This window comes from Kogia breviceps, chromosome 1 (assembly GCF_026419965.1).
Source record: "Kogia breviceps isolate mKogBre1 chromosome 1, mKogBre1 haplotype 1, whole genome shotgun sequence".
In the NCBI taxonomy this organism is placed as follows: domain Eukaryota; kingdom Metazoa; phylum Chordata; class Mammalia; order Artiodactyla; family Physeteridae; genus Kogia; species Kogia breviceps.
In genome coordinates, this window is record NC_081310.1 from 136,230,036 (window position 1) to 136,246,896 (window position 16,861).

Consider the following 16,861-nt stretch of genomic DNA (forward strand, 5'->3'; position numbering starts at 1 on the left):
ACTACATTTAATTATGATTGAGCATATTTTAAGCTCATAAATAAGTATATAGGAAGTTCAAACAACACACAATGCATTAATATTTGAATATTTTACCAGTAGCATATGACAATTATTTTAGTTGGAAATACGTGTTAACATGAAGAAAGTTAAAAAAAAAAACAACTTAATCTCGCTTATAAAGAAAAGCTAGATTGCTGATCCAGATGAAGTGATTCTTCTGGGCAAATATTTTAGCAAACCTTTTCACATTTATCCCCTAATTTCCATCCACTCTAATAGAGCTTAATGAATTTTATCTAGTCATCACTTCTACTGAACATGGCTCATACCTATGCTAGAGAGTGGGCAACAACCAGCACCTAAATTTCTAGAACTTCTTTCTTCTTTTATTTTTGGGGGCGGGGGCGCCATGTCACATGGTTTGCGGGATTTTAGTTCCCAGACCAGGGATCGAACCCGGGAACATGACAGTGAGAGTGCCGAGTCCTAACCACTGAACCGTCAGGGAATTCTCTGAAACTTCCTTCTACTGGAATTCTTATTATTTCCATATTTCTCAACATGGTTGATGGCATTACAACCTAGAATCATATTTAACTCTTCCCTTCTGTATTAATTTGCTAGGGCTGCTATAACAAAGTACAAAAATTAAGTGGCTAAAACAACAGTAATTTATTGTCTCACAGTTCTGGAGCCCAGAAGTCTAAAATTGAGGCGTTAGCAGAACCACACACCCTCTGAAAACTGTAGGGGAATCCTTCCTAATTTCTGGTGGTTTTCCAGCAATCTTTGGCATTCCTTGGCTTGTAGATGTATCACTCTAATCCTCTATCTTCACATGGCATTCTCCCTGAGTCTCTGTGACTTCACATGGCAATCTTCTTATAAGGACACCAGTCATATTGGATCAGGGGCCCACCCTACTCCAGTATGACCTCACCTTAACTAATTATCAATATATTTGAAATGATCCTATTTCCAAATAAGGTCACATACTGAGGTACAGGGGGTTAGGACTTAACGAATCCTTTTCAAGGGACACAATTCAATCCATAACACCTTCCCCTCACTAAAAAATCAGATAAGTCATGAATCGCTAAATCTGGTTAATCAGCACTAAATCTCCTTAATATCTTTCAAATCAATGTCTTCTCTCCTCCACCAGCCACTCCATCCTCTCCATTCTCCTCCTTTACACACACACACACACACACACACACACACACACACACACACACACACAAAACCCTGTTCCATTCTCACTGTTTCTACCCTTAATCATCAATTCTCTTCTGCACTACTGAAAGAGTTTCTTAAACTATCTCGTCTCCTTGGTTTCAACCACACATCCCCAAACCATTTATGCTATCACCCAGATGATCTTTCTAAAATGTAAATCTTATCATGTTATTCCTCTACTACCACCACCACCACCCTCTTCCACTCTCCAGCAAAAGACCTTAAAACTCTTCAGTCATCTAAAGGAGAAACTGATATAAAGCACTTACTTCATCTTTTTGCCACTCTCTCATATGCACTCTATCCCCCAGCTAAACCAAGCTGCTTACTGTTTCACATCTCTTTGCTTTTACATATGCTGATCCTTATCTAAAATGCTCTTCCCTTCCTGAACACTTGACATATTTTACTACCTTTTAAACTCCCTTGACCCACAAAGAACTGTAAACACTTTTTGTGCTACTACCCTCTTATGTTCCTCTATCATCGTACTTATCACATGGTGTTCCAACCCTACTACATGTGTTTTTTTAACTACACCTGAAAAGCCTACCTCAAGGTCAGACATCTTTTGTGCACCTAGCATCTAGTAAGTTGTCTGTTCCATAATAAATATTATTGAATTATATTTTTGGTAGTTTTTTACCAAACTCTGAAACTTCTGCTTGAAGGAAAAGATTTAAAAATGTGCTACCAGAGAGGTTAAACTAAAAAGCAGCTAAAAAGTAATTTAGGAAAAAGAAAGATTTTTAAAAATCACTGCTTGCTAAAAAATGATCAGAATAGCTTTAAAATATTTTAAATGCATTACCCACCACATATCTGTTAGAATGGCTAAAAAAATTAAAAAACTGACAATACACCAAGTACTAAAGAACACGTGGGACAACTGGACCTCTCTTACATGGCTGACAGGAATGCAAAATGGTATAAGCCCTCTGGAAAAGAGTCTGCAGGCTTCTCATGAAGTTAAATATACACTTACAATATGACAGGGCCATTCCACTCCTATTTAACCTAGATAAATTAAAACTTAACACTCACACAAAAATCTGTATACAAATGTTTATAACAGCTTTATTCATAATCACCAAAAACTAGAAACCTAAATGTCCTTCAGTGAGTGAATGGATAAACTGTGGTACATACAAACAATGGAATACCAGGCAGCAATAAAAAGGAACAACCAAATGGATAAATTCTAAAGTACATTATGCTCAGTAAAAGAAGCCAGTCTCGGGCTTCCCTGGTGGCGCAGTGGTTGAGAATCCGCCTGCCGATGCAGGAGACACGGGTTCGTGCCCTGGTCCGGGAGGATCCCACATGCCGCGGAGCAGCTAAGCTCGTGAGCCATGGCCGCTGGGCCTGCGCGTCCGGAGCCTACGCTCCGCAACGGGAGAGGCCACAACAGTGAGAGGCCCGCATACCGCAAAAAAAAAAAAAAAAAAAAAGAAGCCAGTCTCAAAAGGTTACATTCTATACGACTGGTAAAAACAAAACTATAGGGAAGGAATGCTTAACCATACTCAGTGATTGCTGGGTTAAAGTTAGGAGTCAGGGGAGAATTTGGCTACAAAGGGACAGTACTAAGGGAATCATCTGGTGGTGACAACTGTTCTGCATCTTGAGTGTGGTAGTACCATGAATCCATAAATGTGCCAAAATTCATAAAATTGTAGACCAAAAAAGATTTAATTTTACAAATAAACAAATGTATTACTTCCTAGGCATGAGGATAAGCTGCCCTTTTCCTCTACTCCCATATACCTTACCCCTAGACTTGAAGAAGATTACTATATGTGAGGAGAAAGGTGGAACAGACTAAAAGAATGGCTTTGAGGTGGAAATTCAAGGAGTTTGCTAAAACATTATGGACATTTACCTTAAAAGACTGAATTATAAGATAATGATCTATAATTTTAGAGAAAGGCAAAGCCAAAGAGGTACTGAAGAGTAGAGCAAATAGACCTGAAAATTAAAGAATGGATTGTCTTCCTAGCATTCACCTCCATCCTATAGTACCATGACTTTATATCTGCATTTGATTTGCTTTTTCATATGTTTCAGCAACACACAAAATGACTGAAGGAAAAGTATTTAATTTTAAGAAGTTATAAACCTATTTTTATTTCAGTATTCCAAATCTAAAATAAAAGGGATTAATCGGCTGGCTGCAGTTTTTGCATCAAAAGCTGCAGAATGATGATGAAGAATTTCTTAAAAGTCTGGTGGAATTTAATATTGGGGTTAAATGTAAAGGGAAGTTAATACATTTGAGTAAATGATATTCAGCATATTTAATACTTCGCACTTGTCTCTGCTTGCTTGTTTTTCTTCCGCAGCCTGCTTCCCTTCTCCCTGTTATTGCTTCCTCCCTTTTCTTCCCTGCCCTCCCACACAATGTGCCATTCCCTTTTCCTCCTCAGTACCTTCTAGAAATCTGCCACAAACCTAAATTATCTAACTGCTTTTAGGAATGACTGCATAAAATATAATTCATTTCAAAGGCTGTGAATTTAAATGTGACTAATGGTCAAATTCAAATACTGTGGTGCTCTATTTCTAAAACATGAGAATAGGAAATAGAAGTAGTCTAATAAGACATTTAGTATATATCTAACATAATTATTAACACTAATTTACAATTATTTTTCAAAAGAATTATGTGTCATTCAAATTATAACTTTTTCAATATATCTGGCAACTAATGTGTACTTAGAATGCTGAATAAAGTCAAAAATATTAGTATTACATTTTATAAAATAAAATATGTATATATTAACAAAAAATAGGGCCCTAATCAGTCTGTGAACAATTTCTTATAATAGTAATTCACAGTAATACAAATAACTATGAATCTTGCAGCTTACTAAATGTATACCCTGAGTTCCAGATACTTAAGTTTCCAAGAGTAATTTCCCTATCTTAGGTCTTTGGGCTGAGATTATGTGAATAAGTCTTCTACTGAGACGGAACTATAGAAATAAGGTGTGTGAGAAGACAACAGCTCTTTGCAGTTACTGAACAACTGATGGTCTTCCATTTTCTTTTGTCCATTTATAAAACCAGAATGACCTTTGGGTTAACTCTAAAAGGTGGTGTGAGCCACATGCCTGTGGAAACACAATTTTATAAAATGTTCCCTTGAGAACCAACAATTAAGGCAAACATATCAATATTACCTTTCTGGCTGCCTTGTTTACTCACCTAAAAAAGATGGTCAAAAATGAAAATTTGGAAAAGGGAAAAGAGAAGAAGTTGGTGAGTAGAAAAAGAACACCTGGCTATTTGGTAACTACTCCTTGCAGAAACACTCCCTGCGTTACAAAATAACTATTTGCTGAATTTCACCCTTTAGAACTATACTGAATGCCAAAAAGAATACTTTAAAATTCTCGGTATCATTCTAACAAACTTCAGAAGCATCCAGTGTTGGAATTTGAGGGTATTTAAGAAATCATTGAGTCATAAGAAGAATGTAAAAGAAATATTCCTTCTGAATAACAGTGTAAAAGAAAACCTTGCCTAAGTTTTCAGACCTGCAAAGAAAGATTTATTTTAGCTAAACCATTTATGATAACATTTTAAACCATAACTTGTAAATATAAATAAACTTAAAGTTTCATAAATGAGAAAAAGTGTCACGTTAGACTTTTTTCTAACATAAAAATCAGTTCTTTAAATAGTTCTCATATTTTAAGTTATATAACAAATATTTTCTTATATAGAAGATATAGATGATAATTTTGAGGTTAATATAATGTAATTTTCAATTAAAATACAAAATTTAGCAAATATTACTTTCTCTTGCTCTTGGGAAAAATGAATTCTAGGTTGTTCATATTAAGACGTATTATTTCATTAGTATAAGATGTGAGTTGTTATTATTCTTCAGTGTTTCCTGAAACTTGTTCAGCCCTGGGAAAATCTGCTTCATACTTCTTTTTGAGATTACTTAAATATGTTCGTAAACTGTCTGGATCCAATTGAGAGTTTCGAGCAGTTTGAACGAGCTTAGTAGCTAGATGGTACACAGCTCTCTGTCTTTCCATCTCAGGAGTACTCCTTTGGCTTTGCTATTATTGAAAAAATATAGATAAAAATTAAAATATGAATACTATGATTTTTATTTTGGCAATATTCTATCTCCTTTCATAGAAATAAGAACTCAATGGTTAACCAACCCCTTTGGATAAGTCAGCCCCATCCAACTAGCAAATCATGTACCAGAAGAAATAAATATTATTTGGGAGAATAACATTTCTCATGAGTATTTACTACTTTATGACAGATCCTTAATCCTTGAAAACCACTTCTCAATGAAAAAAAAAAATCTGCTAAATGGTCAAACATCTCAACACAACACCAAAGAGTAATAGAAAATCCACAGAGTTATGTTCTACAAATACTTTCTCATCAAAAAGGTATGGGAAAATAGCACTCTGCTCATTGCTATGCAGTATTCATAATTTTAAATGTCACTCAGAGTACTACTCTGTATCCCCTACTTTAATTCCCCAACAGATAAACTAGTGGACAGAATGGGTCATCAGTAAACTGCTTGTCCCTCAAAACAGTTCATATATAGGATTGCTAGAGCCTAAAAGAAAATACTGCCTGAGGGGTAAATTACATCTTAAAAATAAGAAACATAAATTGCTAGTTGAAATTATGTCTTAATTATACTTACAAACTATACTTAAGGATACCCAAAAAATAATGTTTAAAATGGGAATCTTCTAATACTTTGGAAGACCTTTAGATATTCAGTCCTTGAATACCTCCCTTCAGCGTTGGGAGTATAGCTAGAAAATTCTTCATTCATTTCTTTGCCTGAGCTAGATAGAGGAAGCAGCATTTTCTTTTTTTTTAGCATTTTAAATCTTAACTATGTAAAGACTTAGTTTCCATTCACTAAGGGAAATATAATCCCTTCAATCCTCAATAGCCAAGAATTCCAGATATTTCTCTACTTTCACTATAGGAAAAATGAATACGACTCCATGAGGTAGAATAAGATTATCATATATTTATCCATCCATCTATTAGATACACTGATTGATAAACTATCAGTTTATTATTTAAATGACAGTTATTGAATATCTATTATTGTCTATATTCCAGACCCTATAACGTGCATTCATGACTAGGTGGGCATACAAAAATGTCATCCTGACATGATAATTGAAGTCAAAAAGCTCAGTCTTACAGTGAAACAGACATGTTTACAAGCAACTGATTAATCATGAAAAGTCCCATAAGAGGGATATAAAATGTTCAGAGGAAAGAAAGTTCACTTCCAGCTTGTGTCAAGAAAAGCTTAAATAGGATGGAGTATTTGAAATGAATCTTGATGGACAGAAGAGCCTAGAAGGGAGGGCATTCGAGATGGAAGAAACAGAGAGAGCAAACACATTAGAAAGTATGGTACACAATCAGGTCAAAATGATGAAATGACAAGTAATTCAATGTGGCAGAAATGTACGTTACAGTTAAATTGAGTAACGTTATATAACACTGAGGTAGTAAACAAAGGGAGATCATAAAGCAGTAGTTAACAAACTTTAGTTTGCTTAAAAATCATCCGAAGACTGGTTAAAAATGTAAATCCATGAGCCACAGGAGACCCTTGAAAATCTGGGATGGTACCCAGTATCCCAGGTGATTCTAATGTAGGTAATCCTCAGATTACATTTTGAGAAATAACCATAGAAGACTTTTTCAACATTAGGCTAAGGAGTTCAACTTTTATTTGGTAAGACACTACTGAAAATTTCCGAGCAGGAAACAACATAACAACTATGCATTAAAAGACAATCTGGTAGAAGTATGTAGGATGGGTTGGAAAAGAAAGAGAACCTACTGCCTAGTCCTGATGAGAGGAAATTAAGAAGAAGGATTCATAGCTCTGATGGGTCAACTGGGAGATGTGAAAGTGAAGAGATGAGAAGATTTTTCAAAGGATGATAAATTTAATTTTGAACCTACTGAAGAGTGAAAACATAAATTAAGATTTCAAGAAGAAATATGGATAAAAATATATAGATTCAGAGTCAAAAAGAAATGAAAAAGGAGGCTGAGGAAAGGTGAGATCACCAAGAGTATAGAATTTTAAACAAAGAAACAATGGTAAAATCTTAGGAATGTTTCTATTTGGTAGGTGGAATAATGTAAAGTACTAGTGAAGAAAGGAAAGAAGTGACAATCAAAGAGGTAGGAGAATGAGAACATCCAGGAGAGGACAATTTCACAGTAGACAACACAGGGAAGAATTATGAAAAGGGAAAGAAGGGTAGTGCCAAACGCCATAGAGGGAACAGGGAAGATGAAAAGTGAAAAAAAGGCCATACGACTTTATGAATAGTTAGTATTTAAGAGGAAACTTTCTGTACAGTGATGACAAGATACAGTTTGCAAGTGGAAAATGGAAGAAGCAAGTATAGATTACTCTTGGGAAATTGGCAGTAAAAGAAAAAACACTAAGGATGCAAAGAGAAGAAAAGAAACTGATGAAGAAACTGATCTTCATCGAGATAGAAAGAAGGTAGAAAAGTTAACCTTAAAAAGGTTGAAAGGTAATCTCTTCCTCTGAAATAGGAAGGAAGAGAAACAGGTGAAAAACAGAAATTCCAAAATAGAATTCTGAAGGAGGAAAAGGTTCAAGGACTCATCAGGATGACCTCAAGTCTCTCAAAAAGTATAGGAGGTAAATTTTTTTGTAGAGAGTAAGGTTATTGAGGGCTCAGGAAGAGTAGAAACATTTTGAAAGAGTTACTATAAGAAACCACATAGATTAATGGGACAGAAGAAAAAACTATTCAGTAAAATATTCAACCAAAGTTAGTATATACTATTTGCAGTGGCTAAAATTAGCCTGAATATATTTTGAGCAGCATCAGGAAATCCAAAACCTAGAAGGCTACTGGAGAGGTTGCCCATAATTGGAATTTGGCAAGAGGAATTCTGAAGAACTAGGTAATGAGAAGTTCTTTAGAAGTGAAGCACTGCCAAAATTACTGGTGAAGGGATTCCAATGGAGTAGTTAGGCAAGTAAAGTCATAAAAGCAGTCTAGGAGGTCAAAAGACTGAGGAATGCAAAAGAAAAATTGAAGGCAGGTTAAAGAGTGAAAGACACAGGAAACTGTTAATACTGAAGAAAATTTCATACTGCACCTAGCTTAGTTTACTGAACACACTGGATTCTTAAAACAATATAAGGCAACTTGATGTAAAAAAATGAAAAAGGATTTCCAAGGATTTTCAGTTAACAGATATGAATTCAGTGTTGGATCTACTGCTTCCTAGCAAATCACTTAAGCTCTATGAACCTCAGCTGTAAAAATGCATGTAAAAATAATACCTTTATTATCTATCTTTTATTAGACCTAACTGCTTCATGAAGAGTTATGAGGCTTATATATGATAATGGATAGAAGAGCTTTGAAAACTATTTAAAAAGACATGAAAATATTGTGCATAGTGATTTTTATTTTTAATGCTTACTTTATAGAGATTTCTTATCATAAAGTCAGTGTAGTAACAAGTAGGAACTGAACTGTTTAACTTTTGTCTCCTATCTTATTAGTAGCTATGCTGGGAAAAGTTATAATAGATCAAACCAAAAAAGTTTTGAGAAGTAAAAAGGATCTTCTTTATTTAGGAATTAGGTTTTTGTTTTAAATATTTTAATTATATATATTTAGATCCAAGGCCATAATAAAAATGTACACTAAAAGTATTTTCTTGAATTTGAAAAACAATTCTTATTGCTAAAGAGTTTCTTACCAAAATTTGTCTGGTTATTTGACTTGTGATTTCTTTGGCATCCAAGACAATTGATGGTGGGAGTGATGACACCTCTGCAGCTTTTAATCCTAAAATTATCAAGAATGGGGCTTCAATATTATTATTGCTGGTTTTGTTAAGTTTGTTTTAATCAGTATTAATCTTTTCTTCACAGATTTAAATTTCCTTTCTTAGGTATTTATGAATTACTTAATTCTCAAAATTAAGTTTCCCTAAGTTCTGGATGACAACTTATGAATTATGAGATTTAATTACTTGCTAAGACATGTAAGACAAATTAGAATATCAATTACCTCTGAAGATACCTCTGAGATAGCAGAAAACATGATAGGGAAAGGAAAAGAGGTAATAAAAAAATCAAATAGTAGTAATAACATTGAAATTCCAACTATAAATTCAGTTGGTTTATAGGTCAAAGGAAATAATGGGTTTTTCAGGGTAGAAGAAAGTGTAGTCAGAGATAAGCCTACAGCTGAATATTCATCTATCTAGCAGATCAACGAGGGAAGAATTTCTCTGAAGACATAATGGTAGGTGACTACTCTTCATGCAAATTCAAATACCAACTAGTATTCTCATGTTCCCAGATTTTTATTGTGTAAATGCCTTATAGGCTTTCTACTATGTGCTAATAGTTTATTTATTGCTTTAAAGGCAACAGAAGCAACACTAACATTTACTTAGAAGTTACTAATTGCTAGGCACTGTGCTAGGCAGTTTGTATTTGATAATTCATTTAATCTTCACAAATCCACATATATCACCATTTAATAGATGAAACTGAGGCTTATAAAGATTAAACATCTGATACAAATTAAGTTCTCCATCTTATTTTCCCATTTCAAATAGCAAAACAAAGATGCTATTTTTACCCTCACAAATGTCACATTCATAGCTAAAATAATTTTTGGAACGTTATATGTAAAATTCAACTGAAAATTCCCTCAATCTGTGCCACTTTACATGTCACAAAATGATTTAGATAGAAAATATCTAACCAAGTTTATGAACACACATAATTTGGTAATACATTCCATTTTAAGACTTAAGATTTAGTTATCAAGTTCCCTGAATCTGAAGAAAACATAAAGATGCTGTTACTGAAAGAGTGTCTAAGAAATACATAATTTTCAATTCATTATATAACTTGCAAATATAAACTACATTTTTCTAAGGATAGAAACTATACTTCTGGGACTTTCATGTATTGTAATTCTACATAGTTACTGTTAATATGTTTTAAAATAAGCTTAATATATATAAAATGTGAGTTTGACATAGAAAATACAGTCTTAGATCATATAAGCACTCAAAAGAATGAGAAGGAAAGTTGCTTAGACTGATAGTCAAGTAAAGAGAAGAAAGTCTGTCTTACGAGAATATGTAGTGTTTCAGTGTATATATATAATTTCTATATGCAATACCATAATTTTTTTCTTCTGTAAGTCCCTTAGAAAGTTTGTAGGTATACAAGATTGCTTCTTTATTTCTTGAGGCGTTCTTTACATGTTGAACTTCAAAATGCACGTTTTCTACATTAGGATATAGAACATCTATATGGCATAGTTCCAGGAAATGTGTAGCGAACAGTGTAAATGCCTAGAATATATGACGATGAATATCAGTATTTTTAAATGAACTAGAAAATTTTATTTTAATTATTTAAACATAAATTTTTAGTTTAACCTTCTAAGTAGCTTAGCAGAAATGTAGAAATGAAACTGATGAACTTTGAGGCTAACATGGTCAGTTCATCTTAAAATGTTTGGAAATTTTATATTCAATGAAGAAAAAATATTTATTATGATTATACACACATGTATGTTACGCTATGGGAAAGAGAACAAATGCAAAAATCCTAAAAAAAGAAACCTGAAGATACTGGAAGGATGAAGTTTACCAGAAATAAAGCTGTTAACTGAGGTAATCATTTATTAGAGAAGTAATCCACAAATGAAATCATAACATTTCCCTCAACTTTTAAAAACCTTTATTTTAAAACTAGCTTCCTTCCATATAGGTAGTTTGGGGAAAGTGAAATCAATGGATTGTCTTAGGTATTTGAAATTGCAAAGGTTTTTGCCTTTATATTTGCATTGTGTTTGGGATAGGTACTTAAGGGGAAAAAAGGTTGAGGACACTGCTTAGTACAATGATTCTTAAACTTTAGTAAACCCCTGGGGAGCTTGTTAAAGATGCAAATTCTTGGTGCTTATCCCCATCTCATTCTCACAATCAGCAGTGTAATTTAGGGCCCCAGGAAACTGAATTTTCCCCAAGTACTTTAGGTGATTTTGATGGAGGTGGTTCAAGTGACTTTTGACCAGCGCAGTGGCTTCCTGCCCAGAGTTACTGAAGCAGAAGGAGATATGACTCTTAACTCGTTATGTTTTAAGATACAAGTGAAAAACTAAATAGGTGATTAGTGGAAATTTTAAATATTAAGACATTAAAAAGAAAATATCTGACTGGCAAATGGCTATCAACTATGGAAAAGGGGTAGCAGAGGGAGGAATGGTTTTGTATATGACAGAAAGATAACAAATCTCAAAAACTACTAAACAAACCAAAAGGTGGTATAAAACAAACCAAATTTACAAAGCAACAGGAAAATATTTACAAACCCAGTAAACTATCAAGATTTAGAAGCCAGAGACCATGTTCATAATAACAATAACATCCTCAAATTTTATATATCAAATCAATCTATTCTAGTAACTCTGTAAACTCTATTTCGGGTTAATTCGATTTAACAAATAATTATTCAGGACCTTTATATTGCAAGGATTGTGCTAGGCACTAAAGATACTAGGTTAGAAATTAGGTTCCTTAAAAGTAAGTAGCGGGGCTTCCCTGGTGGTGCAGTGGTTGAGAGTACACCTGCCGATGCAGGGGACACGGGTTCGTGCCCCAGTCCGGGGCACGTGAGCCATGGCCACTGAGCCTGCGCGTCCGGAGCCTGTGCTCCGCAACGGGAGAGGCCACAACAGTGAGAGGCCCGCATACCGAAAAAAAAAAAAAAGTAAGTAGCAATAATTATATTTTTACTATCAAGCCAGCTGCTTCAGGATGGTGGGGAACATGATAAGACAAGTGAATTCCATGAACACGGGCCCATTGCTGCATTGCATTTGTTATGAAGTGAGTTCCTTAATCAGAAGCAATTCTGTGTGGAATACTGTGATGGTGGATAAAGCATTCTGTTAAGTTCATGGGTGGTAGTTTTTGCAGAAGCCACATATGCAGGGAAGGCAACTCTGTATCCACAGTAAGTATCTAGTCCAGTAAGAACAAGTTGCTGCCCTTTTCGTGATGGAAGTGGTCCAACATAATCAACCTGCCACCAGGCAGCTGGCTAATCATCTTGGGGAATGGTGCTGTATCAGAGGCTCAGTACAGACTGGGCACTCGGGGATGGCTGTGGACAGATTGGCCATGGTGAGTGGCAATCTATGTTGCTGAGTCCATATATAACCTCAATCCATGCTACCATGGCCACTTTGTTCATGAGCCCCTTGGGTGATGGCAGGGGTGGCTGAGGAAAGAGGCCAACTGATATCCACAGAACAGGTCATCCTATCCACTTGATTATTAAAATCCTCCTCTCCTGAGGCCACTCTTTGGTAAGTATTCACATGGGACACAAATATATTTACATTTTTTTGCTTATTCAGAGAGATTTACCCACATCCCTCTTTCCCAAATATCCTTGTCACCAATTTTCCAAAAATGTTCCTTCCAAGTCTCAGCCAGACCATTGGCCACAGCCCATGAATTGATATATAATCACATAACCGGCCATTTCTCCTCACAAGCAAAATAACAACCAGGTACAATGCGTCAAGTTCTGCCCAGTCAGACAATTTTCCTTCATCAGTGTCCTTCAGGGACTAGAAAGGGACTACAGTGCTAGAGCTGTCCACTTTTGGGTGGCACCTGAATATCATACAAAACGATCTATAAACAAGGTAAGTCTTCTCTTCCCCTGTCAACTCTCTATGAGGGCACAGGTACAAGGTGAAAGAAAGTAGTTTAGTAGAAGTGGGGACTATGAGTACTTGGGCCATGTCTTCATGTAACTTACTTTTGCCTTCAGGGACTTCTCAGGCCCAATCATGTATATAACCCTTCCATTTGATGATGGAGTGCTGCTGTGCATGCCCAACGTTATGGCTGGTGGATCAGATAACACCCAGCTCATGATGGGCAGCTCAGGTCACATGATAACTTGGTGGTCCGTGGTTAATCATTGTGTCTCTACTAAGGCACAGTAGCAGGCTATGAGCTGTTTCTCAAAAGGACAGTAGTTATCTACAGAGGATGGCAGGGCTTTGGGCTTTGCTCCAAAATCCTAATGCCCTGTGCTACAATTCACCTACAAAGGGCCTGCCAAAGGGGCCAAATAGCATCTCTTATCTGTCACTGATACTTCTAACGCTATTGGATCTGTTTGATCATATGGCCTAAGTAGCAGAGCAGCTTGCAAGGCTGAACCTGTTGCAGAGCCTTCTCCTGCTCTGAGCCCCATGCAAAACTAGCAGTATTCAGGTCACTCAGTAAATGGGCAGGAGTAACACATCCAAATGAGAAATAGGTTGCTTCTAAAATCCAAAGAAGCCAACAATGTATTTTGCCTCTTTTTAGCTGTAGGAAGGGCCAGGTGTAACAACTTATATTTCACCTTAGAAGGGATAACTCAACATGCCCCATGTCACTGGACTCCTAGAAATTTCACTGAGGTAGAAGGCCCCTATACTTTTTCCCTTTTTTACATTTTTTAAAATTTGAAGTATAGTTAATTTACAATATTGTGTTAGTTTTAATTGTATAGAAAAGTGATTGAGCTATACATGTATGTATATTCTTTTCCAGATTGTTTTATATTATAGGTTATTATAAGATATTGAGTATACTTCCCTGTGCTATGCAGGAGGTCCTTGTTGTTTACCTATTTTATATACAGTAGCATATATATGTTAATCCCAAACTCCTGATTTATGTCTCCCCCAACCCCTGCTATCCCTTTGGTAACCATAAGTTTGTTTTCTATGTCTATGAGTCTATTTCTGTTTTGTAAATAAGTTCATTTGTATTTTTTTAGATTCCACATGTAAGTGATATCATATGATACTTGTCTTTCTCTAAATACACACACACACACACACACACACACACACACACACACACATACATACCACATCTTCTCTAGCCGTTCATCTGTCTATGGACATTTAGGTTGCTCCCATGCCTTGGCTATTGTATATAGTGATGCTATGAATACTGGGGTGCATGTATCTTTTCAAATTATAGTTTTTTCTGGATATATACCCAGAAGTGGGATTTGGTGGTGGCTCTATTTTTAGTTTTTTAAGGAACCTCCATACTGTTCTCCAGAGTGGGCACACCAATTTATATTCCCACCAACAGTGTAGGAGGGTTCCTTTTTCTCCACACCCTCTAGCATTTATTATTTGTAGACTTTTTAATGATGGCCATTCTGACGGTTGAGAGGTAATATCTCATTGTAGTTTTGATTTGCATTTCTCTAATAACTGGCGATACTGAGCATATTTTCTTAGGTGCCTGTTGGCCATCTATATGTCTTCTTTGGGGAAGTGTCTATTTAGATCTTCTGCCCATTTTTTGATTTTTGTTTGTTTGTTTGTTTTTTTGTGGTATGCAGGCCTCTCACTGTTGTGGCCTCTCCTGTTGCAGAGCACAGGCTCCGGATGCACGGGCTCAGCGGCCATGGCTCACGGGCCCAGCCACTCCGCAGCATGTGGGATCTTCCCGGACTAGGGCACGAACCCGTGTCCCCTGCATCAGCAGGCGGACTCCCAACCACTGCGCCACCAGGGAAGCCCCATTTTTTCTGATATTAAGCTGTATGAGCTGTTTGTATATTTTGGAAATTAAGCCCTTGTATGTAGCATCATTTGCAAATATTTTCTCCCATTCTGTAGATTGTCTTTTTGTTTTGTTTATGGTTTCCTTTGCTGTGCAAAAGCTTTTAAATTTAATTAGGTCCCATTTGTTTATTTTTGGTTTTATTTCTATTACTCTAGGAGACAGATCCAAAAAGATATTGCTGCAATTTATGTCAGAGAGTATTCTGCCTATATTTTCCTCTAGAAGTTTTATAGTCTTACATTTATGTCTTTAATCCATTTTGAGTTTATTTTTGTGTACGGTGTTAGAGAATGGTCCAATTTCATTCTTTTACATGTAGCTGACCAATTTTCCCAGTACCACTTATTGAAAAGACTGTCTTTTCTCCATTATATATTCTTGCCTCCTTTGTCATAGATTACTTGACCATAGGTGTGTGGGTTTATTTCTGGGCTTTCTATCCTGTTCCACTGATTGGTTTTTGTGCCAGTACCATACTGTTTTAATTACTGTAGCTTTGTAGTATAGTCCAAAGTCAGGGAGGTTGATTCCTCCAGCTTCGTTCTCCTTTCTCAAGATTGCTTTGGCTATTTGGGGTCTTTTGTATTTCCATAAAAATTAAAAAATTCTTTGTTCTAGTTATGTAAAAAATGCTATTGGTAATTTGATAGGGATTGTGCTGAATCTGTAGATTGCCTTGGAGTACAGTCATTTTAACAATATTGAGTCATCCAATCCAAAAACAGGGTATATCTTTCCATCTGTTTGTGTTGTCTTCAATTTCTTTTATCATCTTCTAACAGTTTTCAGACTACAGGTCTTTAGGCCTGTCCTCTTGTTGGATTTATCTCCCCTTTCTGACACACAGATGTCTTACCAATAAGTCTAGAGTAGTTGCTACTTTGTTCTCACTAGGTCCAATCAGCATAATGTTATCAATGTAATGGACCAGTGTGATATCCTGTCGAAAGGAAAGTAATCAAGATCCTTACAGACTAGATTATGATGGAGTTGGAGAGATGATATACCCCTGAAGTTGGACAGTAGAGGGGTACTGCTGACCTTGCCAGCTGAAAGCAAACTGCTTCTGGTGATCTTTATTGACAGGTATGGAGAAAAATGCATTGGCTAGATCAATTAGCCACATACCAGGTACCACGGGATATGTTAATATGCTCAAGCAATGAAACCTCATCTGGTACAAATAGCTGCAATTGCAGTCACCACCTGGTTAAGGTTACAATTATTCATTGTCATTCTCCAAGGTCCATCTGTCCTCTGCACAGGCAAAATAGATGAGTTAAATGGGAATGTGATGGGAATCACCACCGCTGCAACTTTCAAGTCCTTGAAGGTGGCACTAATGTCTCCAATCTCTCTAGGAATGGGGTACTGCTTTGGATTACTATTTTCCTACATAGAAACAGTTCTAGTGGCTTCCATTTGCTCTCTCCTACCATAATAGTCCTCACTCCACAGGTCAGGGAGCCAATGTGGGGATTTTATCAGTTGCTGAATACACATATCCCAATTATACATTCCAGAACTGGGTAAATAATCACAAGATGGGTTGCATACCCATCGGGCTCACTGTAAGATAGACCTGAGCTAAAACTCCATTGATCATCTGACTTCCATAAGCCCTACCCTGACTGGTAAACCACAGTGATGTTTTGGGTCTCTGTAATTAGAGTCAGGTCAGAGCCAGTGTCTAGTAGCCCTCAAAAAGCCTGATTATTTCCTCTTTCCCCAATGCATAGTTACCCTGGTAAAAGGCTGTAGGTCCCTTTGGAGAAGGCTGGGAGAAAAATTAACAGAATACATTTTTGGAGTGTACCAGAGTCCCTCCTCCGGGGGACCTGGCTTCCCCTTCATTTAAGAACTTCTAGACTTGTAAACTGGCTCAGATCTAGAAACTGGCTGA

The 16,861-nt window shown here is 36.1% G+C and overlaps 1 protein-coding gene across 1 annotated transcript in view; it reads right to left on the minus strand.

Annotated features, from left to right (window-relative positions):
• Positions 1–5,112: 5,112 nt before the first annotated feature.
• The window catches only part of MSH4 (mutS homolog 4), a 100,259-nt gene continuing 88,510 nt past the window's right edge, over positions 5,113–16,861 (minus strand). Inside the window, exons 18-20 of the mRNA XM_059052704.2 lie at positions 10,473–10,647; positions 9,028–9,116; positions 5,113–5,318 (exon numbers count right to left, since the gene is read on the minus strand). Coding sequence (XP_058908687.2) covers positions 5,127–5,318; positions 9,028–9,116; positions 10,473–10,647 — 456 coding nt within the window. The 3' untranslated portion in view covers positions 5,113–5,126. The remainder of the gene's footprint in view (positions 5,319–9,027; positions 9,117–10,472; positions 10,648–16,861) is intronic.